General features: G+C 31.0%; 2 protein-coding genes across 2 annotated transcripts in view; one reads left to right on the top strand and one right to left on the bottom strand.

Moving 5' to 3' along the window:
- The window catches only part of LOC147810992 (uncharacterized), a 75117-nt gene extending 72231 nt beyond the window's left edge, over nt 1-2886 (top strand). The window contains exon 4 of the mRNA XM_087162185.1: nt 2763-2886. The gene's annotated coding sequence lies outside the window, so the exon portion shown is untranslated. The remainder of the gene's footprint in view (nt 1-2762) is intronic.
- LOC107443287 (transient receptor potential cation channel subfamily M member 8) overlaps nt 1-24650 on the bottom strand; it is a 73615-nt gene that overhangs the window by 17409 nt on the left and 31556 nt on the right. Inside the window, exons 9-23 of the mRNA XM_087162184.1 lie at nt 24430-24523; nt 23489-23616; nt 20954-21145; nt 18201-18529; nt 15440-15692; nt 13656-13749; nt 13311-13365; nt 11359-11509; nt 10123-10266; nt 8105-8332; nt 6836-7010; nt 4877-4954; nt 4662-4770; nt 2793-2973; nt 1277-1422 (exon numbers count right to left, since the gene is read on the bottom strand). Of these exons, the coding sequence (XP_087018310.1) occupies nt 1277-1422; nt 2793-2973; nt 4662-4770; nt 4877-4954; nt 6836-7010; nt 8105-8332; nt 10123-10266; nt 11359-11509; nt 13311-13365; nt 13656-13749; nt 15440-15692; nt 18201-18529; nt 20954-21145; nt 23489-23616; nt 24430-24523 (2357 nt within the window). The remainder of the gene's footprint in view (nt 1-1276; nt 1423-2792; nt 2974-4661; nt 4771-4876; nt 4955-6835; nt 7011-8104; nt 8333-10122; nt 10267-11358; nt 11510-13310; nt 13366-13655; nt 13750-15439; nt 15693-18200; nt 18530-20953; nt 21146-23488; nt 23617-24429; nt 24524-24650) is intronic.

Below are 24650 nucleotides of genomic sequence, written 5' to 3'. Positions count from 1 at the left end.
ATAGACAAGTAGTACATAGAACAAACACATCAAAAGTAAACATAACATTGCAATAGTTGCCAAAAACAAAAGAGAGAAAAATGCAATTAATAAGCAGACGATATTTAGAAAAGTACAGATATTGAGACAGGAAAATGAAGTTATCTGAAATTAACCACACGCGCAGACGATATTTACAAATGTAAAGATATTCAAACCAGAAAAGGAAAATATATAAGTTATTCCATCAATAAATGCCATAAGTTTGTTTATATCTTCATTATTTTATGAGTTATTAAACACCAAAATGGGTTCGGGAATTTTTAAACGTCCTGTATAATTGTACTCTATAAGAAAATAAATGCTCGTGATTCTCATTTTTTCATCACTAACGAAACCATTTCCCAAAAAACTTTTCAGCGAATGATTCGAGGAAATTACTATCTTTATTTTAAACAAATATAGATAGTAATTTCCTCAATGTAACGAATCTTTCGCTGAAAATTTTTATGCAAATACAAATTTCGGGAAAAGCATCCAATTTAATGCAGCATATTAAAAAAACTTAAAATAAAAGCTAAGAGTAAAGAGTTGCAAGACCAAAACATATACCTGAAAAAAGGAGATCAATAACCCTTGTACACTGAGAAAAAAATTATGGTTAAAACTATCAAAATATGGTAAAAGTATCATGTTTCTGGCTCTATGGAAACACCAAGAATCTTGGTATTTTTTGCCGCAGCTCTCTGTTAGTGATTTTAGTAAAATTAACAATAAAATATGGTTTGATAATACGTGAGAAAGTTTGGGAAACGTGGAAAATTGTGTTAACTTCATCATGATACCATAGAGCATGACCTTTTGAAAACCAGAATTTCCGATAAACCGTTACCACATGAACTGAAAAATTACCAAATGGATGATTAAAATACCGTACATTTTAGATTTATTAACCAGAATTGTATTTACTAGAAAAAATCATTATCATGCAGTAAAATAATTTTACCAGAATTTTTTCGCCGTGTAACTTTTTGTCACACCGTGCAGACAGATTTAAAATATAAAAATTTTTTTTGAATAACTCTCAGAATGCATATAGAGGAAGCAAAATTGACAAATCAATTCGTCAAGTAATTAAGAGTTTAGAGATTATTAAGATAGTGATATTGCACTGAATACCATCTTATTTCTGGTTATTTGACTGTTTTGTTAGAATATGGTAAAATAACAAATAAATTGTTATTTTACCATGCATCGGAAAAATTTCTAACAACTTATAATGGCATAAGCTACTCACATATCCATTTGCTTCTCTTGTACATCCCTTTCCATTTCTTTCGATTTTTGGATTGAATCGTACTCTTGCGCTAACTGATTCCAGTAAGTGTAATCTTTTATAGAAAAACGTCTTCCTTCAGATTTAACGTTGCCTTGAGACTGTTGCTACAGATAAATATCATATATTACCTTATTTATTGAAATTAATATACAATTCTGTTGATAGAGTAGACACATGAAACTAGTCCAATTAATTTCAAATTTTTATATAATCTGTTCTTTGCCACAGATGGAACACTGCTTATCCTTTTACAAATTTTTTCTGACACTATAATTACAAGTAAAAAATATTTTTTGATATTTCAACTACAAAAAACAGTCTAATAGTAACAATAAAAATTTGTTAGATTTTCAAAATGATATTTTCTTGAAAATAAAAAATCCAAGAAAGTTGCAGGTATTTTTTATTCATATTCGAAAATTTATTAATAAATTAAAGAAATTTCAATGATGAATTACTGTTTCTCAAAAATCAAAATAACTGCAAATTTGAAAAATTATTGTTTGGAAGTAAGCCGTGTATGGAAAATTTCACCTTTATCGCTGAAAAGACCCACTGGTGTCCGATGCTGTATTTCATAACCAATAATTATTAAAATGCTATGCATAGTATTTTTCTCTTATTTTGACTTAAATTAATACAAAATAATATAAAAAACATAAAAAATATGTCCAAAGTAAATTCTGAGTTAAAGGATTAATGTAGGGTGTCTATAAATGTTAAGTTCCGAAGCATTTCAACAGTGAGAAATTAAAAAGTTAAGTAGTCCGGAACTCTTATAAATTAATAGTGTGTTTTAGTAAACGATGTAGAAATATTTGGTTTATATTTAGTTTAGCTTAATTCAGTGATGAACAGTTTCCTCTCAGATTTAGAACGCAAAAGGTATATTTTAATAATATGAAAATTTAACTAAACTAAATAAATATTTCAAAAAATGTTCCTAATTTAAACTAAAAAACAAATGACTGTGCTGTTTATAAACTCACCATCGATTGTTACTTTTAGCGGGAAAATAAAGCACAAATGTTTCATGAATATTAAATCTCCCATGGACGGTTAGTTGCCGCTCACCCCTAATTCATACATCACTATGAACACATACACTGTGAAAAATTCTGGATCAAATTTCGGTAAAAAGTACCTGTACTCAGTACCGTACTTTTACAGTAAAATGCATTTTGCCGGAACATGTTGCGAAACTAAAAATCTAGTGAGCTCCAATTTTTACAGTAATAATCACCGTAAAATCGCTAAATCACTCTAATTAAATAAATATTATTGTAAAAATTAGTACAAAATATTTTACTGTAAAATGGATTTTACGAACTATGCACCCAGAATGCTGGTATTTTTATACCGTAATTTTATCCGGGAATTTTCACAGTGTACTTCGTTAGCATTATATTTCTACAGGTAATATTTCTTTTGAATTGATATGCAGGATTTATTTGAAGACTCAACTTAAACTTACTTCGACACAGCAACAAAGACGGCGCAACAGACTGTGAAAGACCTCGAAGAAGATGATAATGTAACTAAATATATTCAACGGAGCAGGAAGTCTCAAGCGATTCGAGAAATCCACAACAAGGTGATATCTTTGGAATTTCCAGATTGCATCGCTTTCTGCTGACAGCTTGGATGCAGTTGCACTGTACCAGGCATATAAAAATTTTAAATTGTGTAAATAATAATTGAAATAAATTTATATGTAATAAATATACATATACACCGAAGAGCCATTACATTATGACCAACCTGCTAATAACATGTAGGACCACCTTTAGCCCTCAAAACTGCTAGCACCCGCCGTGGCATTGATTCCACAAGGTGCTGATAGGTAGTCTGAGGTATCTGGTACCAAGCGCTCACCAACTGGTCCTGCAATTCCCTCACGTTGCGAGGGGGTAGATGGGACAGCACGAATTTGGTTTTCCAAGTAAGATCACAAATACTCTATTGGATTAAGGTCAGGTGAATTTGGGGGCCAAGACATGACTTGAAAGTCACTGGAATGTTCCTCGACGATTCAACCCTTATGACATGGTGCATTATCCTGTTGGTAAACACCATCCCCCGCAGGAAAAACTGTTGCCATGAATGGTTGAACCTGGTCTGCAACTATGCTCAAGTAGCTTACAGACTTCAGGGATTGTTCTATGAGGATTATGGGTCCTAATGTGCCCCATGAAAACATTGTTCCTGGGCGAGAGACCATGAAAACCTGGGAGAGCCCATTGTTATAGATGGAGGGTTGTCATAATGTAATGGCTCTTCGGTGTAATTTGTATCCAGCAGTTCAGCTACCGGGCAGTTTCTTCACAAAATTTCTGCTACCTCTGCAAAAACGCTCCAATTCAACTGCCTGCTTCCTTAATTGGAACAATTTTTTCCCTTACACTTACTTTTATCTATTAGAATGGCCTAACTACTTCAATTTATCCCTTTACAACCTTAATTTATTTTTCATGGCAAGTCTTTGAACCAAATTAATTTGTTCCCGCAATTAGATGCGAATATCTTAAAAAAGAAGCGTAACGAAAAAGTCCATAAATCGAAACTGAAATCTCTTAGTAATGAAGTAGGTACTGACAAAGTACAATAGAATAATTCCAATCTAACTTCCTCCAGGAACTTATTTCATGGTTAATAAACTATTAAACATGTTCTTCAGATTATTTACTTAACATAACTAACAGTCAGAGCCAGCAAGACAAATAATTCTATTCCCTTATGTTAACCCAAGAAAAACTAAAGCATACATTTAAAAATATCTAAATTCGGAAATATCTGAATATCTGAAAAAAAATGTACCCGAAATCGAAAATTTGGTATCTAGGTTCAATGCATAAAATAATACAAATAAGATTTCAAAATATGAATTATTTCCTTAATAAATAAGAAAACAGCATTCATATACTTCAACTGAAGAAAAATTTGCTCTCTGTATGAAAGAAACGTTGCAAGTTTTGCTCAACTTTAACAATTAAGTAAAAAAAAATCTTAAAGAAAAAGTTTAAACATAAAATATTCAATATTTACGAAGAACGAATTGTGACTATAGTCACAATGCGTAAATATTTGTTTTCGCATCATATTCTAAAGGTGGAAAAAGGTTTTTTTTTAGTTAGACCAAAGTGTTCAAATGCAAAATAGGAAAATATTTTACCTGAAAAGCGCATAAAGCAACGTCATGAGAATGAGTTTTAGCAAGACAAAATACTGAATGTTGAAAACGTACATTGACTATATTTGTTTTCGCATTATATTCCAAACGTGGAAAAAGTTTTTTTTTTAGGTAAACCAAAGTGTTAAAATACAAAATAGGAAAATACTTTACCTGAAAAGCGCATAAAGCAACGTCATGAGAATGAGTTTTAGCAAGACAAAATACTGAATGTTGAAAACATATGACCAGAACCCTACTGTAGGACAATGTTCGTCATTAACTGAAAAAGACAAAAGGATTATAGTTTAAGCATTAGAATAGGCAAAAAATTTACTCCAAATATACTTCATAATTAGAAAAAAGGTGGTAAATAAAATCCAACTTACATCTGTTTGCCTTACAATAGGTTTCATTTGGATTGTGGTATATCTCTTTATTTTCTCTTTGGCAGTCTTCATCTTCCTCTGACAAAGAAAAGCAAATAATAATGGACGATATGTAAATAAACAAAGTGTAAAGGCACAAATGTGTTGTTTTGGGGGGAAAAGATTTTTGTTGCATTTATACAAAGACTTGAGCATGCCTAATTCGTGTATGGGGATTTCAAATCTGAAGCAAGTTTTGCTTCTAAAGCGAAAATATTTTTAAATGGCATTTAAATTAAATTTTTTGTTGAAATATACAAGATTCAAAACGTTACGGATTGCGTGAAGTTTGCGACAAACTTCTGGGGTAGTTAGGGCGCATCATCAGGATTAAATTTGCATAGAAATCCATACGAGGAAAAGTCGTCGTACGTGGCGAGGCTTACTTCCCTATTACGACCTGTTCAAAAGCACACGAAGAAAGAGTTCGTAAGAGGGAAGCTCCCGGGCATGTGCTCCTATGTAACTTAGTTCCTTATGATGTACCCTAACTTCCCTAGAAGTTTGTCGCAGCATTTGTGTGACACCCTGTTATATATAATGTTTCTAAACTTGCACATTTCGACAAAAAATAGACTAAAAATATTATTTTTTACGAAGAACTGAAGGGATTGTAGATTGCACACAGAAACAGATTTCAGATTTGAAATCAGTGACGTGAATATATTCCAGATCAGTTAAAAAATCTCATGCAACAGAATGCAAAACACAAAAAAAAATTGTTCCAGAGATCTAGGGAAGAGAGGGGGGTAATTGGACCCCAAAATGATATTCTGTATTCTCGTTTTCTGCCATTAAAAAAATTTATGCTGAAAAATTTACCGGTACCTGCTTATTAATATTTTTGGAAACTCACCTGTAAAATCCTATTTTCTAATTTTATCTACTTATATAGTTTCATACAATTTAGTTTGTGTAACTAAATTGATTTTTAGAATGAAAGGCTTCCGGTAAAATGAAGCAGATGTGTAAAGTGCTAAGAAATGTACAGTGCGCCAAGTAAAAAACGGACCTCTCTAAATAACTTTTGATCTAATGATCGGATCTTCACGTTTAAAGACTTATTCTTAATGGTTCGAAGGGGTAAACTCAAATATGTTAATTAGCGCACATGATATGCTAATATTAAATAAAATAATAAGAAATATTTACTAAAATTTATTTTTTTCATGGAAATTATCTTACGAATTCGTAAATCGGGATTACGAATTTTATAATTGTGTGTAAAGATTTTTCATATCGATAGTTCTCGAGATATGGCGAAATACGCAAAAAGTAAAATTAAGATTAAGGGGCCCAAGCTTTGGACCGCTCTCCTGAACAAACTACGAGGACCATATTTCCCAGATTGCGACTATCCCCTACATTTTGGGATCCAGAAATCTAAATCCATTGAGAAATTGGCATGTTTATTTAGAGAAGGTACGTTTTTGTGCCTAATTTCGCAACTTAAAATATCGTCCATATTAATTGATTAACATATTTCAGGTTACCCCCTTTAATCAATAAGAATGAGTTCCGGAACCTGAAGATCCGATCATTACATTAAAAGTTATTAAGGATAGCCCGATTTTTCTTCTTTTTTTTTTGTGGCACACACTGTACAATGGCCAATCTGTTTAGATAAAAAAACTTATCTCACTCTTTATTTCCTCTATTTTAAATTCGACTACTTAAAATCAGTTTGGTTCATTGAAATCATCACAGTCCAAACACTTCCTAGCCGCCTACGATGTCATTTTTTAAAAAAATTTATAGTATTAATACCATGCTTTAGTATGAAAAATGCACAATTAATTTAAAGAAACGTAACTAAATGTTTACAAAATTTTGCCTTTAAAAATATTTGTAAACCATTTCTAACCACTGTTAAACCTTTCAAGTTTCTGGAATTCAAAATAAGTGAAATTCAAGAATTACCATCCAAATCACTGACGGGTGTCATAAACAAGGAGAACCATGCTTTGTGAAAGGTTCTTCTAAAAAGTTCTGCACTAAACGGATAGTCTGGATACATAGCTGCGTGAATGACTATCCCTCCACTTATGATCACTAATATTGTCATACGCATGAAATTTATGAAGTCTACCAGCACCTAAAAATATAATATAGATGAAGAAATCCAATAATAAAATTAAATTTGTAAAAACTTGCACTATTTATGAACTCTAAGCACGCGTTTTGGTAAACACGAGTTTTGTGTTCTTAAAGTATCAATTTAACTCGATATAAATGATTTAGATAACAGTGCATTAAAAAAATAACTCAATTTAATTAGAATTCATTTTAAATACTAGAGCAATATCAAGACAATCCGCTTTTTTAAATGGCTCAGAGTATTATTGATGAAATACACCACGATTTCAATATAAATATTAAGATTTTTTTTAATTTGAATTTTTAAATCTAGCAAAGATTTTTAAAACGTGTAAAGTACCTATCAGGAAATAACTTCAAGGAACACTTTGATGCTTAAATATCACCTTTAAAATGTTATTTTGAATTCTGAATTGCAAAGGTATATATGAAAAAATATTTAAAACAAGGTATACATGTATATTTTATTTATTTATTATTATTTATATTTATTATTATATTATATTATTATTTTATTATATTATATTATTTATTATATTATTTATTATAATATTTATTATATTATATTATTATTATTTATTATTTATATTTATTTTGCATCAGTATACTCATAAGGATGAAATCTATCAAGCGAAAATCAAGCTTGTTTTAATGTAGATATCCTTATCTAATCACCCCTACGTTTCCGAAATTTGCTTGGTACATGCATATATCTTAAGGTGAAAAAATCAAAAATGTTTAAAGTTTGGTTTAAAAAAGATAAAAAATGCAAATTATTTAAGTTAAAGAAAAACTAATCAACATTAATTTATTTTACACGTGTGAAATTCTTAATATAATTTTAATAGAGTCACAGTGCCTCAAGGGGTAGAGCAATCGCCTCGCAATGAGGTGGCCTGGTTCGAATCCCAGCAGATTCTAATTACACCTGTCCCCAAACGGAAGAAAATTCAAAATATTGAAATTATACATATAATACTAACAGCGAAAAGTTAGCTAGATAAAGTAGTGCTTCAACTTATTTTAAGCAACTTTTACTAACGTTATTCAGAGAAATAAATGTTTGACATGTTTACTTAGAATAATGCTTACCATTAATTTTACTCTATACAATAATGGTCCTAAGGTAGGCGATATGGGTAAGTATATCGAAATTATTCTATAGTAGAAGTACAATAAGCCAAGACACAATATAACTCTGATGGTGTAGGGATCCATAATGTTAAGAGGTAGTAACCTCCCAATGAGGTAGAGAATGACAAATATGAACATGCCAATGATTTCCATTATTCGAAGAACAAATGTTTTGGCTTTAAATTTCTAAAAGAATAAAATGCAAAATTATACAAATTCGGAAGTAAAATTTTAAAATAAAAGCAAAAATCAATTTTTTCAGCTGTATAAATATATAAATGTAATGTTCGAAAATATAATAAAATATTTGAAAAAAATATAAATGTATATTGTTCCGTAATCACCAGCCTAAATATATATATAACTAGGATTCTAAAAATATATATCTTAGAATACTATCAAAATCTAACGATTTGATGTTAATATTTTAACAGAAAATCTATAAAATTAATATCAATAAAATCAACTAATAGGTTTAATAAAATTTGAAGGTGTCATTAATGAATATCCAGCCCGATGAAAATTATTAAAAACGTCTTTAAATGTCATCCAACAGAAACTCTTGCTTTGAGGTAGTTTTGCTCACTAGAATATTGTTTGCAAAATCTAATACGTATGTTCCTAATGACTTCACTTTGACAAGAACTATATTTTTTTAATCCGCTTTATTTAGTTTCTTCAAATGAACTGATGATGGATATTTACTCTATGTGACTGAATCTTTCTTTAAATGTAAAATGAGAGACTTTCGCCCAATCATATATATAATCCAATCAGATATATAGTGCACAGTATTTTAGATGTTCTATTTATTTATTTATCATTATTTTTGTTGACAAAATACAAAATTAAGCCAATACAATTCTGCGATCAACAGTTTTTGGCAGGTAGTTAAATAGTATATAGTTGGGTGATTTTAGATTTTTAATAAATATCGTTGTTTTTATGCAAATAACGTAATAAGAGGTTTTTAGCGTCATTTAAATCTGTTTTTATCAGTTTAAATTGCAATAAAACTAAATTTTTAAATATCTAAGAACTAAGAAACGTGTAGCTTTAAATTACTATCTCAAAATCACAAATCGTGTCATTTTACTGCGTTAAAGTTGGGTATAATCATTTTATTGCTTTAAAGTTGATGAAGAATTCATAAAACTTCTAAAAACTAACTAGTGCTATTTCTCTTAACCTAAAAAATTACTCCTTTATTTACTAACTTTTTGAAAGGTATTGTGCTTTCTAATAACACTTCACCCCCCCCCCCCAAAAAAAAATTAAATATAAAAGAAATAAAAAAAACAGAAATAAAAAATTTAACCTAAAATCCAAGAGGGCAAGGGTGAGGCCTCTAACTAAAGATTGGTAATTATGGAACAATTTGTTATAGTAAATAGAATTGGTTAATTTCAATTCATAAATTCAATTAGCAAATTTCACATTCTTAACTCAATTAGTAAATTTCACTTTATTAATTCAATTAGTAAATAGAAATTAGTGAATTTCAATTAGGGAATTTTTAGTGAATTTCGATTAGTGAATTCAATAAGTGCATTTAAATTCAGGAATTCTATTTTATTTGAATTCATGAGTTTAGTTAGTAAATTTCAATTCATCAATTTAAATAGTAAATTTTAATTCATATAGTAATTTTAATTAATTAAATCAAAATGGAATTTCATCTCATGAATTCAATTAGTAAATTTCAATTTGGAAATTTCAATTCATAAATTCAATTAGCGAATTTCAATTTATGAATTCAGTTAAATTTCAATTTATAAATTCAGCGAGTAAATTTTAATTCATGCATTCAATTTAATTTGAAGTCAGGAATTTAATTATTAAATTTCAATTCATAGATTTAGTTAGTAAATTTCAATTAATTAATTCAATTCATAAATTTCAATTCATAAATTCAGTCAGCAAATCTTAATTCATTATTCTTTATTGTCTTCTTAAACTTCAAAGAAAATACTAACTTTCCTCATTCTAATTGCAGGATGTACAGACTCAAGGGCAAGCAGAGATGTCCAACAACAAACAATCATGTCCAATGTTGGATTACCACAAGACGGCCATATCACAGCTAAGCTGAAGAACGCCAAGTATACTACATAGAACATCTATATTTAAAAGGTAAGACTTCTATAGAACATAAAACATTTTCTGAAAAATACTACGAAACATAAACATACTTTAATACTTAATTGTATTACATAACCATTAGATTAATTATTTTGAATAGTTAAGAACATTGAAATCACTCTAATTGAAGTTATTGAAATTTATTCTGTCATTTCAAAATCTATATTTTCTTGTAATTTTTAAAACTAATATGCAGTGGAAATATTTCTTAATAAATAAATTTTGTCTAAAGTGAGCAAACGAAACGGACCCCCCTGAATAATTTTTGATCTAATAATCGAGTCTTCCCTTTTTGGGATACAATATTATTGGTTCAAGGGGGTGATCTCAAATATGCTAATTAAAATCAAATTTTAAAAATAATTATGCAAACATAATTATTCAGTCTAGGCGGGAGTGCTTAACTATATATTGTTTCATAGATACAATACTTGTGCTTTGTAAAAAATTACGGTAAAAAGTACCGATACTCAGTACTGGTAAAAGTACTTTTTACTGTAAAATCCATTTTATTGATGAGTTTTATCGAACAAAAAATCTGATATGCTGTAGTTTTTACAATAATATTCTAAAGTCGTAAGTCGCTAAATGACTGTTATTAACCCTTTCCTTCTCGCTCCCGTGAAAATGACGGGGTGAGATTTCGCCCTCTATTTCTCGCTCCCGTGATATTTCCGGGCTAGAGTGTTCAGTAGTAACGCGCCAATAAGAATAAAACTAATTCATTTCTTTTGCCCGGAAAACATTTTATTTCTCATTTTACACAGCCGATGGCAGTACCAGGATATTTTTAGAGTAATTGCAGATAGTTAGTTTATTTTCAACTAGACGTCAGCACTAATCATATAGCACTAATAAAAAAATAGGCACTTTTATGACCATTTTCTTGAAAATTAGCCGATAGTTGGGGTTAAAGAAATATTGCTATGAAAAATTACGGTACTAAATTTTACGGAAAAATGGATTCTACCGCTGCTGCACTCAAGTTATAAGTACTTTTTACTGTAATTTGAAACGAAATTTCTTATAGTGTATACATAAAGTAAAATATTTGTACAAACAATTACTACCTGAAATGTCCAGAATTTTGTGATAGGCGCACTCCACATGAGATAAATCATTTTGTGTAAAGGGGGATGATGAACAACATATCGTCGAAAATTTGATGGACTCCACATCACAGCTTTCAATTTTTCTGAGGCAGACTGCTTATCAGACCTTCTAAATTCCAAAATGTAATAATTTCAGTAAAATTATATGTATGGAGAAAAACTATAAATGTAATTCATAATATTCATAAATTGAAAAGTATCAATTGTAACGTATTAGTACAAAGTAATGAACAGGAGAAATGCAAAAACAATTATCACATAACAGAATATCGAAAATTAGTATAAAATAATAACAATGAATGTTATTCTACATAATTTTTTTAGGTGAAAAATATTTTTATGGCAAACTCCTGTAAAAATTTTTGGTGCAATACTTTGTTGAAATTTGCCTGTGTACAGTGCATAAAAAAAAACGGACCACCTTGAATACCTTTTGATATAATGATCGGATCATCACGTTCTAGGACCTCGAATATGCTAACTAATTTGTCCGACAATATTTTAAGTTATGAAATGAAACATAAAAGCGTACTTTCTCAGAATTAGCATACCTATTTTTAAACGGATTCCGATTTCTGACCTCCCAAACACCATCTCTGGTAGCCATTATCTGGAAATATGGTCCCCATAGTTAGTTCAGGAGAGCGGTCCTAATTTTGGTCCCCTTAATGTTAATTTTACCTTTTGCGTGTTTCGCCATATATCGAGAACTGTATAAGCAAATTGAAAAATTTTTGCGCACAATTATAAAATTCGTTTACCCAAAGATGCTTACACGTAAAAAATAAATTTCAGAAAATGTTTATGATTTTTTCTATTTTATTTAGTAATAACCGAAAACATTTTGAATGTTACGTACATAATTTTTTACATCATTTGAAAGATTCTAATTTTTCATGGCAAAATACAGAATGAGAGAAATCGGTGGAATAGTTTCTGAGAAATTGAATTTTAAATGTACGACTTTTTTAAGAGAGAATCTTAGAATAAAATATCTGGGATTCTATCATTAAGATAGAGTCCTAAAATGCCAAGATCTGATCATTAGATCAAAAATTAATCAGGGTGTTCTGGTTTTATCTTTTTCTTTGGGGGAGGGGAGGGGGGAGATTACTGTAGATTGAAAAAAAAATTATGGTCAATGCTACCAGGAAATAAATATCATTGTTTTACGCTCTATAGAAATACCAAAGGAGCTTGGTAATATTTACCGAAGCGCTTAGGTAATAATTTTGGTTAAATTAAACATAAATTATCGTGTTATAGTATATCTGATAAAATTTTGTAACTTTATCATGATATGTTTCAGAGAAAACAATATAAAAAAAACTGAGTCTACTTGAAAGCCTTACAACGAAGAATATCAGGAATAAAAACAAATACATTTTATTTAGCTATTCAAAATGAAACATATCAAGAAAACTTTAAGCTATTTTATAATATCATAAGGCGCTGGGCCCATGTCCGAGAGTTCGTGGGTTCGAACCCCGGCGACCGAAGACTCCCCGTGTAGTTGGTGCCTGATGCACGTTAAAATTCTGTCGAGTCGCAAAGTCTACCTCTGGGGGTACTGGATTGGAGATCGATCGTTCTCTAATCCAGGTCAAAATTACGATCTGTGGATGAATGAATGGGTGTATGAATGAGTCAGCCTTATAAACAGATGTGACGTATGATGTGGCAGAAGTCGAATTCTTGGCCATAGATGGCGCCACTGAAAAACAAGAATCTCACACTCTGCCTTAAATTTGCTCGGTTTCACCAAGCGGCATTAGAACCAACCAACCAACCATAATATCATGCATGCATAATATCATGCATACATAATATCATGCATACATTATGCATACAAAAAAAATTTAGATTTGTGTTTTTAAAGCTACAGAACGAAAAATAACATAAATACTCACTTTAAAGCTTCATTTGATTTATCAATAAGCGCTTTCTCATCATCAGAATCATAATCTGAAAAATAAGAGAGGCAGTAAGATAAAATGATTAAATAGTGTGTCATACAACATAAAATAAAATATTTAACATAACTGCATAACATATTTAAAAATAAAGGAATTTTTATTACACCATATTAACCTACTATCCATATTATTCTTATTAATTTAGTTTAACCTTCAATTCATTGCATTGTATGAGTGGAAATATATCAGCAACACCTTTTTACCTTTCAATGTCTATTGATAACAATGAAATGTATCAAACAAAAATTTCGAAAAATGAAATTACATATTTGCCCTTACCCACAATATCTTTATCGTTGTCTACGGAACATTCTTTTGACTGGAAGATTGTCCATCCATACATAGGAAAAATTAAGAATGCACACAAAAGCACCTAAAAAATGTAATAGAAATACCTTTAAAAAAGGATTATTTTATAACTTTTTAAAAAATTTGGTTTTATTTCTAAGTTTGAAAAAATTCCTAATATTAATTTTAATTGGTTATTCATGGAGAAAAAATTCTAGTAGAATTACCGTACCCTATAGTAATGACATTTCTGATTAAAAAAACTATTATTCTGGTTAATAAAACCAAAATAAATTGTATTTTAAGAATTCATTTGGTAATTGTTCCATTCACATGGAAACAGTTTACTGGAAGTTCTTATTTTCAAAATTACAGTTATGATTACCACATATTTAGTAAAAAAAACTACAAAGTAAATTGAAATGCATAAATGTTTTTTATGCTGTGCTGTAAGGTATCACGATAAAATTACTAAATTCTACCACATGTACCAAACTTTATTACAAAACCATATTTTATTGTTCTATTTACCAAAATTGCTGAGCTTTTTGGTGTTCTCGTAGAGCCAGAAACTCGGCAAATGTTACCATATTCTGGTAGTTTTGACCATACCGTTTTCTCGGTGTATTAATGAAACAACTTCATTTGCTTATTGAAGGGGAAAAAATTGGAAAAGTTGGAAATTCTTAAAATGGAAAAATTCAACATGTTTTAAGCTCTTAAAGCAATGTGTTCATTTTCAAGGCTCAATAGACGCAAATAACGAAAGCAAAACAAGTTTGAAAATTGAAAAAAAAAGAATACGCAAGATTTTTTCAAATCTGTTTTGTTTTCATCATTCCCTCCTTGTTTCGAGTGCTTCAAACATATCAACTTTTTTTTTCTGCCTTAAGTACTTTTAAAGCGAATAAATTTTTTCCGTTGACAAGCATATTATATCCCTTCACTTTTTCGCAATTATTCATTTCAGTTACATGATTAGTTATATTTATGCAGGAATTTTATTTTAGCACGATTTTGGTATTACTGCATTATATGCATCGATACACCTCTTTCGTATATTTCGTATCTTACCGCTAGCCTTAAGATTCACTGAAACGAAAAGAAAAACTATTAAAAATATTTATCAATATTAAATATTTAAAAAAAAAATCATTGAAACTCTTAATAACCAACATTATACACTGTAAAAAATTCCGGATCATATTATGGTATAAAGCACCGGCAGTTTAAATGCATCATCAGTAAAATTCATTTTCACCATAAAATACTATTACGTAATTTTCACAATAATATTTATTTAATAAGAGGGATTCAGTGATTTGGGAATTATTACAGTAAATATTACGATATATTAGATTTTTGTTCCTTAACAAATTCCATTAAAAATGGATTTGATGGTAAAAAGTACCGGCACCCTGACTGCCGGTACTTTTTACCTTAACTTGTTTAGATACAAACAAATATGAATACCGGAATTTTTTTTAAACAAATAACTTGTTCCATTAAAATGTTACTTCCAAGTTTTTTGGATAAATTTCGGTCCATCAAATATAATAGCATAACATTCTTATTTTTAATAAAATATGCTTTTATATTATTTAGTGTAAGTTATTTCTTAGCGACACCTTCTTAAGTAGACAAAAATTATTATTAGAAATAACAATGTGTTTAGTAAAAACAAAGTAAAATAACAAGTTATTCATTCCCCACAACAAAGCAGTGTCTCTGATTTGATCTGCGGTATATTTCACAAAGTTTAGCATTGCCCTTACCTTTATGCTTGTAGGAACTGTAAATGCACCCCAAGATAAATCTCTAATTTTGATTTTTCCAAAAAACATGCTAGTTAGCCACTTTTGGCAACAAATATGAGAAAGGAACCTTCGGTTGTGTCCCTCTGCAGCTATGTCCACGGCAGTATTGTAGGCCCAACCTGGACTCTCCTCATTGAGCACATCAAAAGCTCTGTCAGGCGTATCAATGTAGCAAGCATCAAGCAATGCTGTTGCTATATCAGCGAATTCACTGAAAAACATAATAACCATTTAATTAAACTTAAAGTATTTCTCGTAAAAAGTATTTGAGGAATATTACAACAGTTTTTACGTTTCAACATTAAATATTATACCGGTATTTTTTTCTATTAGACAATATCTAGTGATTTTTGGATGAACTAATCAAGCAGCTCTCATAAATTCTAAATACGGACAAGGCATGTACCACAAGTGTCCCCTTTTTCATTTTATTTTATCTTATTACCATGGTTGAATAGCCGGCCTAATTTTGAGTTAGCGGCTACCAGCGTTCAACGACGTAGCCTTGTAATTTTGAACTCAATCCAGAAGATAAGGGAAGTCCAGGATCAAGTATTGGGAGAAATTTTGCCTTCGTGGACGACTTTTCGATAGAACAAACCAGCATTTGCGTTACATGGAGAGGAAAATTACCGTAACCTCCTACGGTTAGTCTGACGCCAAGGGGACTCTAACCGATGATCTGTCTACCACTGAGAATACTTTACGTCAGCACTGTGATCGGAGTGAAGTCGGGTGCAGAATTCGTATCGACCAGTCATCGCTGGGATTCGAACCCGGTTCACCTTATTGGAAGGCGAATGCTCTATCCCCTGAGCCATCACAGCTGCCTTTTTTTTTCATTGCAAAATTTTCTAGTAGTAAAAGTATTTTTTACATCATACTAGAGATGCAAAATAGGCTATTGGAGTGGATCTGGAAAATATCGCTGAGGATGATCCGAAGGCATGCCATCAAAATTTATATTTTATTTATTTTGCGAAGAGGATAACTACCTCAGTCTTTGGAAGCTCGATGACCTGCACACGAAGTTGAGCACTTTACGTTGGAAAAGTTTTACGAGGACCGATATCGTACACCCTAGGTGCGTTTTTAGGCAGATCAAAGTGGTCAACCACCCGCTCACTGACCACTGCCAGAGATGCTTGATTACGGTGATCTACTGGGAACCGTCTCTTACGATCAGTCCACTGTGGGATCAAAACTTTCTAACGTATATGATGATTCTGTTTATTTATCCTTAATAATGGAAACATTTGCCATCAAACTTTAGGATTTCTAATTACAAACATGGTCTATTTCTCTTTAAAACGTTTCTTTGGTTATATAAAAGATTATTATGTAAGTACTAAATAGATGCTTTCAAACAAACTTTTCTTGAGAATTGATTGCAAAGTTATGGTTGCATTTGGGTCATGTTCCTTGAACCAAAACCTTTCACCTATTCGAAGCGATAAAATTTCATAGCCGGACCATTACTGACAATTCTATGCTGGAAACTATCTATATTATAAAACTAAAAGAAATTATTCTGTAAAAACCTCCATGTTTAAATTTATGTAATATATGCAACAACAAAAAACAACAAATTACTTTTCACGTATAGATAATTTAAATATTTATGTGCAGTAGAGCCATAATTATCTGAAGTAATTGAGACAGAACTTACTTCGGATGATCTAAATATTAGGATTATAAAGGTAACATTGTTTTTTTAATCTATTTCATTAATAAAAACTGAAAATCATATTTTTTTTAAATGAGTGCTTTACGGTGATTTGTTTTAATATGTCTATTTAACAAATGTCTTTTTTGTCAAAATGTATTTCACTGGATATTTCATTTAGATATTTGACTTGCGTTAATTTCACTGATTTCAAAACTGCTTTCATCAATCAATACATAAAGAAATAAGTAAAATACTTTGAATTCGTTGTAAAAATTATTCTCAATTTTATTCCTAGTTCGATATAAAAGAAAAATAGTATACTTTTCTTGCACTGGTAACATAACGGGCTTCCTTTTAGCAAAAGGGGTCAATCATGTCTGTCAATGATGTCCAAATAGCCATGGTGATCAAACACGCTAGTAATAATGAAAAGATGGGTGGAAAAATGGAAATAACATTTTCAGATTTCTTCAGCAAAACCAAAACATTCAACGACAAGTTTATTTGTTACTCTTGTTACTATTAATACAAAGAGAGATTTTTCCTACTTTGATGGCTTCATGCATAGATTAATTGTCGAAGCACGGCATAATATTGAGAAAAGCTAAAAACTAAGCACACGTGTGAAATTTAAAAACTACAAATAATTGGATTTGACTTAATTACATGCTGGTATTCGGATAAAAAAAGCTCGTATGATCGAGGTTAAAGGCTATTTTTTTCAAGTCACCATTTTTAAAAATATATATTTTAATGCTGAGATAATGAGAGAAGTTTAGACCAATTAACTTTCACGTCTCAACATTTTAGAGTGAAAGTACTTAAGTATTGTTGTTGTTATTTTTGTTACAAATGCAACTTTCCAATACCAGCAAGCCTTGCTTTTGTAAGCGAATTTAATACAGAGGAATGGCTCCTTCGGGGCCACCTCTATGTCCAAGAATAGGACATTGAAGAATTTGTGTACCGAAATTCATTTTGACAATTCATTCAGAATACCTGTTTTGTATAATTCCTGATTCTTATTTTTAAAAAAAATGGAAAACTAACTTGCTATTTTCTTCCATTTCCACTCTAAGTGAGGCATCATTCACAAACACAGATAACCTTTCCGTCATCATAGACAATACCAGAGCTAGGTGTATCGGCTGATCTGCATGCTTCCACAAAGTCTTGGCAAGTACTACTCTATTAATAAAAACAGCCCAAAAACTTAGAAGTACTTTAGCCTTTCGTTCTGCAGCATTGGGATCGGAGCTGTACATGCCCATTGCATTCAGAGATAGTTCTTGAGCACTTATGAAATTTTCCATAGATGTCGTTTTTGTTATCAGCCAATTCAGATCCGTTTCGATAAAGTTCTTGTTAATATTTGACAACTAAATAAAATAAGGACAATAATAATAAATGGCCTAAAATGAAAACGTCTCTCTTAGCACAACAAAATTTATGCTTAACTAAATCAATTAAGGACAATGATAATAAATGGATAAAAATGAAAACATCTCTCTTAACACAACAAAATTTATGCTTAACTAAATAAAATAAGGACAATACTAATAAATGGTCAAAAATGAAAACGTCTCCCGTAACACACCAAAATTTATGCTTCTGATATTCTATAATTAGATGTGTTTATGTTACCCTAAAAGGTCGAAATTTGCTTTCGCGCGCAATTATTAATAAAAATCTAAAATTTCTACAGATATCCCTAATTTTACGTTCCTTCAAGTAGTTTTACAAGCTCGTTCGTGTCTATTCGAGAACGAATGTAATATTGTATGTCTCTCTAAAGTAACTTTCAGTTGGAACTCGTTCTTATAACAAATGCACATAATAAACGCAGGATTACACATAAAATTGAATTCGAGGCGGGCGTATAACAAAAAACAAACAAGAGTTGACTAATAAGCAAATCGATGATTAAATAAGCAAATCAATTAATAACTCAGTGGATAGATAATTAATAACTCAGTGGGACGACAAATAGATGAAAAAAATAAATTAATAAACCAGTGATTCAATGAACAATACAAACTGTTATCAAATCTGTGTATGGCCGGGATAGCCTGGTCGGTAGGGCGCTGAACCCGTGTCCGAGAGTTCGTGGGTTCGAACACCGCCGACCGAAGACTCCCCGTGTAATAAAGTGACTGATGCACGTTAAATCCGTCGAGTCGCAAAAGTCATCCATGTTCCTATAACAAATCAATACCTCTGGGGGTACTGGATTGGAGATCGATCTTTCTCTGATTCAGGTCAAAATTACGATCTGTGGATGTATGAATGGGTCCGCCCTGTAAACGGGTGTGACGTACGGTGTGGCAGAAGTCGAATTCTTTTACATAGATGGCGCCACTGGAAAACAAGAGCAATCGCACCCCCTCTGTCTAAGCAGACACACGTCAACAACAACATCAAATCAGTGGCCGAATCAATAACTCAGAAAACTAATAAGTTAGCAAATAAAAAAAATCGATAAATTAACGGATGAAGTAATATGTGAGTTAAACAAGTACGTTAAGGGATCAATTAACCAGCAAATTAAAAATCATCGCACCAATGAATAAACTAATTAGCTTGTCTACGAATAAGTCAAATAGCAAATCAATGAATGAGTGATTTTGAGTATCTACAAATCAGTAGATAAACGAATTTGTGAATCAGCAAATTAGCAGATCGAAAAATCACTGGTTAGTTGATTCACTTGGCATTGATTTGCTCATTTATTGAGTTTCTCATTCATTGATTAACTCCTTGATTTTTTTCTATAATTCAGTTGCTTAACTTTTATAAGAGTAGTAATAACTTCTAACTGAAAATTTCAGTAAGTAACCAAACTAAAATATTATTCCGAGTCTTTTCTAACCTCTGTAAAATGAGCAAAAAATTACAGGTGCTACTGCACATTCGCCTTTTTATTAGCAACTGCACGTAAAACGGATTTTAGATATTTTCGGTTGCAAATATATAGTCCGTTACCATGGCTATTAACCATTTTATATCTGTTTTAAAGGAGTGTTTTTTGTATGAATGTCAACGAAAAAAACTAAATCTTAAAGAACGTCTACGATACGCTCAAAATATAAGCCTTTAATATTCTGTAACTGAACCTTGCTTACAAAACATCTTTCTTAAAGTATGTATAAATTTAATCATTTGACTTCCGAAACAGAAACTCTTGTAAGCTCTATAATTTTAAGCTATCATAATAATGTGTATGATATCAGCAAAAAGTATATTACGTAACTGTGCAAAAAAAATAATAATAAACGGACCACCCTGAATAGTTTTTGATCTAATGATCGGATCTTCACGTCCTATGACTCAATCTTAACCCCTTAACGATCGGTTAATTTTCAAGAAAACTGTCAAGAAATTTGCCTATTTTTGCAAAATACACGTGTTTGATTGGTGCTGATATCTAGTTTAAAGTAAACTAAATATCTACAATTACCTTAAAAATATCTTGGTACTGCCATCTGGTGTGCAAAATAAGAAATATAATGTTTCTCGGGCAAAAGAAATGAATTAGTCTTATTCTTATTGGCGCGTTACTACTGCCCGGAAATTTCACGGGAGCGAGAAATAGAGGGTGAAACCTCACCCCGTCATTTTCACGGGACGAGAAGGAAGGGGTTAATGGTTCGAAGGAATGACCTCAAATATACTAATTAATTAATGCAACCGATAATTTAAGTTACGAAAACAGACTAAAAAACGTACTTTCTCTAAGTAAAATTTAATTCCCCCCCCCCTTAAAATTAAGCTTAGAAATGACAAAAACGGGAGTAGATACGTACCGGCCCATATCCTAATGCTCCTTCCCAGCAAACAGTTTGAAAAAACTCCTGATATCTCATTCTCTTGAAAAGATATATGAGTCTACGAGGTGTAAGGTACTTATGAACTTGAAAACCTTGATTCAGAAACAAGTCTACGAAACTCTCTCGATTTGGTCTCAAGATGGCCTCTTCGAAGACATCTTTTTCTATCTAAATATTATTCAAAAATTATGTTAGAAACACTCTTTAAACTTTATTATATTCTAAAATAAAATTGTCTGGATAAAGAGAAGTAAGGTTTTTTTTTTCAATCATGGCTTTATGTTACATAATACGCATAACGAGAAATACTATATAATTTTAAAACAAAATTAACTGAAATTCAAATATGACTATTTCTTTCAAATTTCTCCTTGTTTTCTCAAACAAAAAAGTATCTCACACTCTTATAATTAAGTTAATTTTGAAAAGATTAAATACAATTTGAAACATGTCGACTGTTATTTCCAATCTGTATATTTTTGAAGTGGGTGAAGTTTTTTAATCAGGTAAAATATTATCGCTTCAGTTTCTTGAAATTGTTTATTTAAAAACTGCTTTTCAGTTGTATTAAAATTGTAAATATCAAAGGCTATTTGGATTAAATTTTAACATTTTACTATAGTATCTATATTATATAAAACGCTAATACGTATGTATGTATCAATAAAACCGATGATATTTCTTTTCTCGCGCTGGCAACAGTTTTCATTTTTAATTGAAAGGCTTCGGCGTGCAAGAGCACGTAGTGAGCATCATATGGCTAATCCATGTTAGATAAAATGCTAATACGTTTTAATTGATAGGTTTCGGCGCGCAAGAGCACGTAGTGAGCATCATATGTCTAATCGGGTGAATTCTCACCGAATTATCAAAAGAATTCTCGCAAAATTATCTTCATCGAAGCCGATGCTTTACATCCGGCGCTCAGTACTATTTCATATTGTTTTACAATACATGGTTTTAGCCCTCTGCTGTGAAGGACTTTAAAACAAAACTTACAACAGTTACTTTTCTCAACAACTGAAATTTAGAATAGTGTGATTAAGAAAAATATGTGAACTGTTAGCAATTTCAAATTAGTATTGAAATGCACTGGTTTAGAATTTTCTACAGTGAAAAGTTTTCGGAACTTCAGAGTTCAAAAAATATACGAAAGCTAGACGTTAAGAGCGTATCCAATGAGCGAGCAAAGCGAACATCGGATTGCGAAGCAATCCGAAATGAACTGCGAAAGCAGTTCCGGGGGTTGGTGAGCGCCAGCGAGCAGGGGGCGAAGCCTCGTAGTTTATTAAATTTCTTTTATATTTAAAGCAGCAATTTGTAAGCTTTATCACACAAACACTTAAAGGTTACTTTAGCATTTTGGTTTGAAAATAGAAGATGTGTTTAAAAAGTTTGAATAGGTGGATATCTGAAAAGCAATATGAGTTGAAAACTCGACCATGTGTGTATAAAAAAAAACCTATGGAGAGACCAAGCGTACCAAAGAAACCTGATTACAATCTCAGAAAAATCAGTTCAGCGTTGAGTGCGAAACTTTGAGTCAAATTGAAATGGTGCGAACATGAAGTTTTGTTACAAAATGGAAAAACAACGTCAGAAGTTTGTACCGTGTTATCCAAGCATATGGAACAAATGCCAAGAGCAAAAAAATGAGCTTATTTGTAGTTTATACGCTTTGGGAGACTTGGTTGCCCAGTGGTCAGAGAATCGGACTCCGCTAAGACCTACCAAGATATGTCCATGAGATATGCGTGCTCGTGAAGGGTAGAATTGAAAGTGCTGTGGTCGATCACTGAGCTGTACCATGAGTATAGGAATCTAGAGAAAATCCCCTTCAGATCTATGTCAAAGTTGTGGAAGTGGTCTCACAAATGAGTGGTGCTATTATCTATCCGAGAAGTTGTAAGCTAAGTACTTTCACCCTTGCGGTCCTCTCTTGTCAACCAAAAGGCGCGTCTTCCTGACTTAATTCGCAAACGCCAGTGGCTGGCGTGCTTGGCTTTCCCAAATGTCAAACGAAACAAAAGCGACAAATATTTTTGGGAGAGAAAGGAAACCATGAATGATAAACCAAACTCTGCTCAAAAATCAACGAACGTAATGGAATGACTGATATAATCAAGCTATTGTGACAGATGTTGTGGCAGGCACCTAGATGGATATTGAAAGAATTAAGAATTAGCAATGACTGGTAATTGACTAAGATTTGGTTAAGCGTAAAATCTTTGCCCTTTTCTGCCATGTGACATAAGTGCTTCAATTGATCTTATATGAAACCTTTTCAGACTAATTCTTACAACTTTATGGACGATGTCAAAAATGAATAATCGCTAACAGATGTAAACTTTGAGGGTGTATGAAAGTTCCATATCTCATTTCCATTCGTTTTATTCTTCCTAACCACCAAACTTTTAAACGCACCTTGTATAACTTTCAAATCCACACACAGGGAATAAACATGGAATAAATCGTAAAATAAAACTTTAAGAAATAATTCTGAATATTTACCTTAAATTTATTGGAGGGATCTTTCAAAAATACTTCGGACATGGCAACGTGAGGGCTGTTCCAATCCAGTGTCAGATAAAGGTCTTTATGCATTTGAGCATGCCAGTTAGTGTTATCAATCACCTGCGCTGCATTGTCATAAGTAAGTTAATCTTAAGTTTTTCACAAAAAAATAATGCATTTATTTTTAAAACTCTTACTTGAAATCAATTAAAATTCAATAGCTTTAGCATAAAAAAGAAACAAGGCTTCCAATTTTAAGATGTTAACTTTTAATTTTATGTCATAATCTGTTAAATACTGAATGGTAAATAGATGTTTAATTAACATAAAAAAATAACATTAAAGAAAGAATAAAAGTATGTGAGTTAAATTAGTGAAACAATTGGAAACCTTTGTTTACTATTTCATAGTCTTTTATAATAGTACAACCTAGTACCTATAATAGTAGAACTTAGATATATACAAACAAGAGCTATTGGTAATAAGCTTAACTTTGGAAAACATTTATTAAAGTTATTATCGAATATCAAAACATATTTTAAGTGTAATCTAATGACCAATTATTTTGTTATTTACCTATAATAACCTGCAATAACCTATTTCCGTAATTTATTGACTGCACCAAGTAAAAAAAAGTTTAGGAGATAATCTTTTTAAATTTTATAAATTTATGAAAGGGCTGGTTGCAAATTTTTTTTGAAAGTAAAATTAAAATTTATTTCTTGAGTGTGTGCTCTTGTTTGGTAAAATATTATGGCGAATTAATTTCTGGGTCTCTCAATTTTACAGTAATAAACCACGTAAGAAAAAAATATTGAACATTCTTAGTCAAATTGTATCATCCGACCAAATATTTTTCAGGATGATTTATGTTTATTTGTCTCTACGTGGTTTATTTATAATTGCTGAACAATTATAAATTGTGAAATATTACTTACATTTGAATAGAGATCTCAAAAGATGATTCCCTAAATTTTCAAGATTACAGCTATGTTCGTATATGTTCAATACTGTCAAATACACTTGGTCATTCTAGAGTATGAAGAGAATATGTACACAATATGATATTATACATAACATAAAAATTACATTTACACACTATAATGAAAAATCTGTTACACACAGAGGTACATCTATTGTATAAAAATAAAATACTTTC

The sequence above is a fragment of the Parasteatoda tepidariorum genome, chromosome 4, assembly GCF_982258835.1.
Source record: "Parasteatoda tepidariorum strain Cologne lab strain chromosome 4, Ptep-v5.0, whole genome shotgun sequence".
NCBI classification, from domain to species: domain Eukaryota; kingdom Metazoa; phylum Arthropoda; class Arachnida; order Araneae; family Theridiidae; genus Parasteatoda; species Parasteatoda tepidariorum.
The sequence above is the reverse complement of the archived record's forward strand: the minus strand, read 5'-3'. Positions and strand labels throughout refer to the sequence as shown.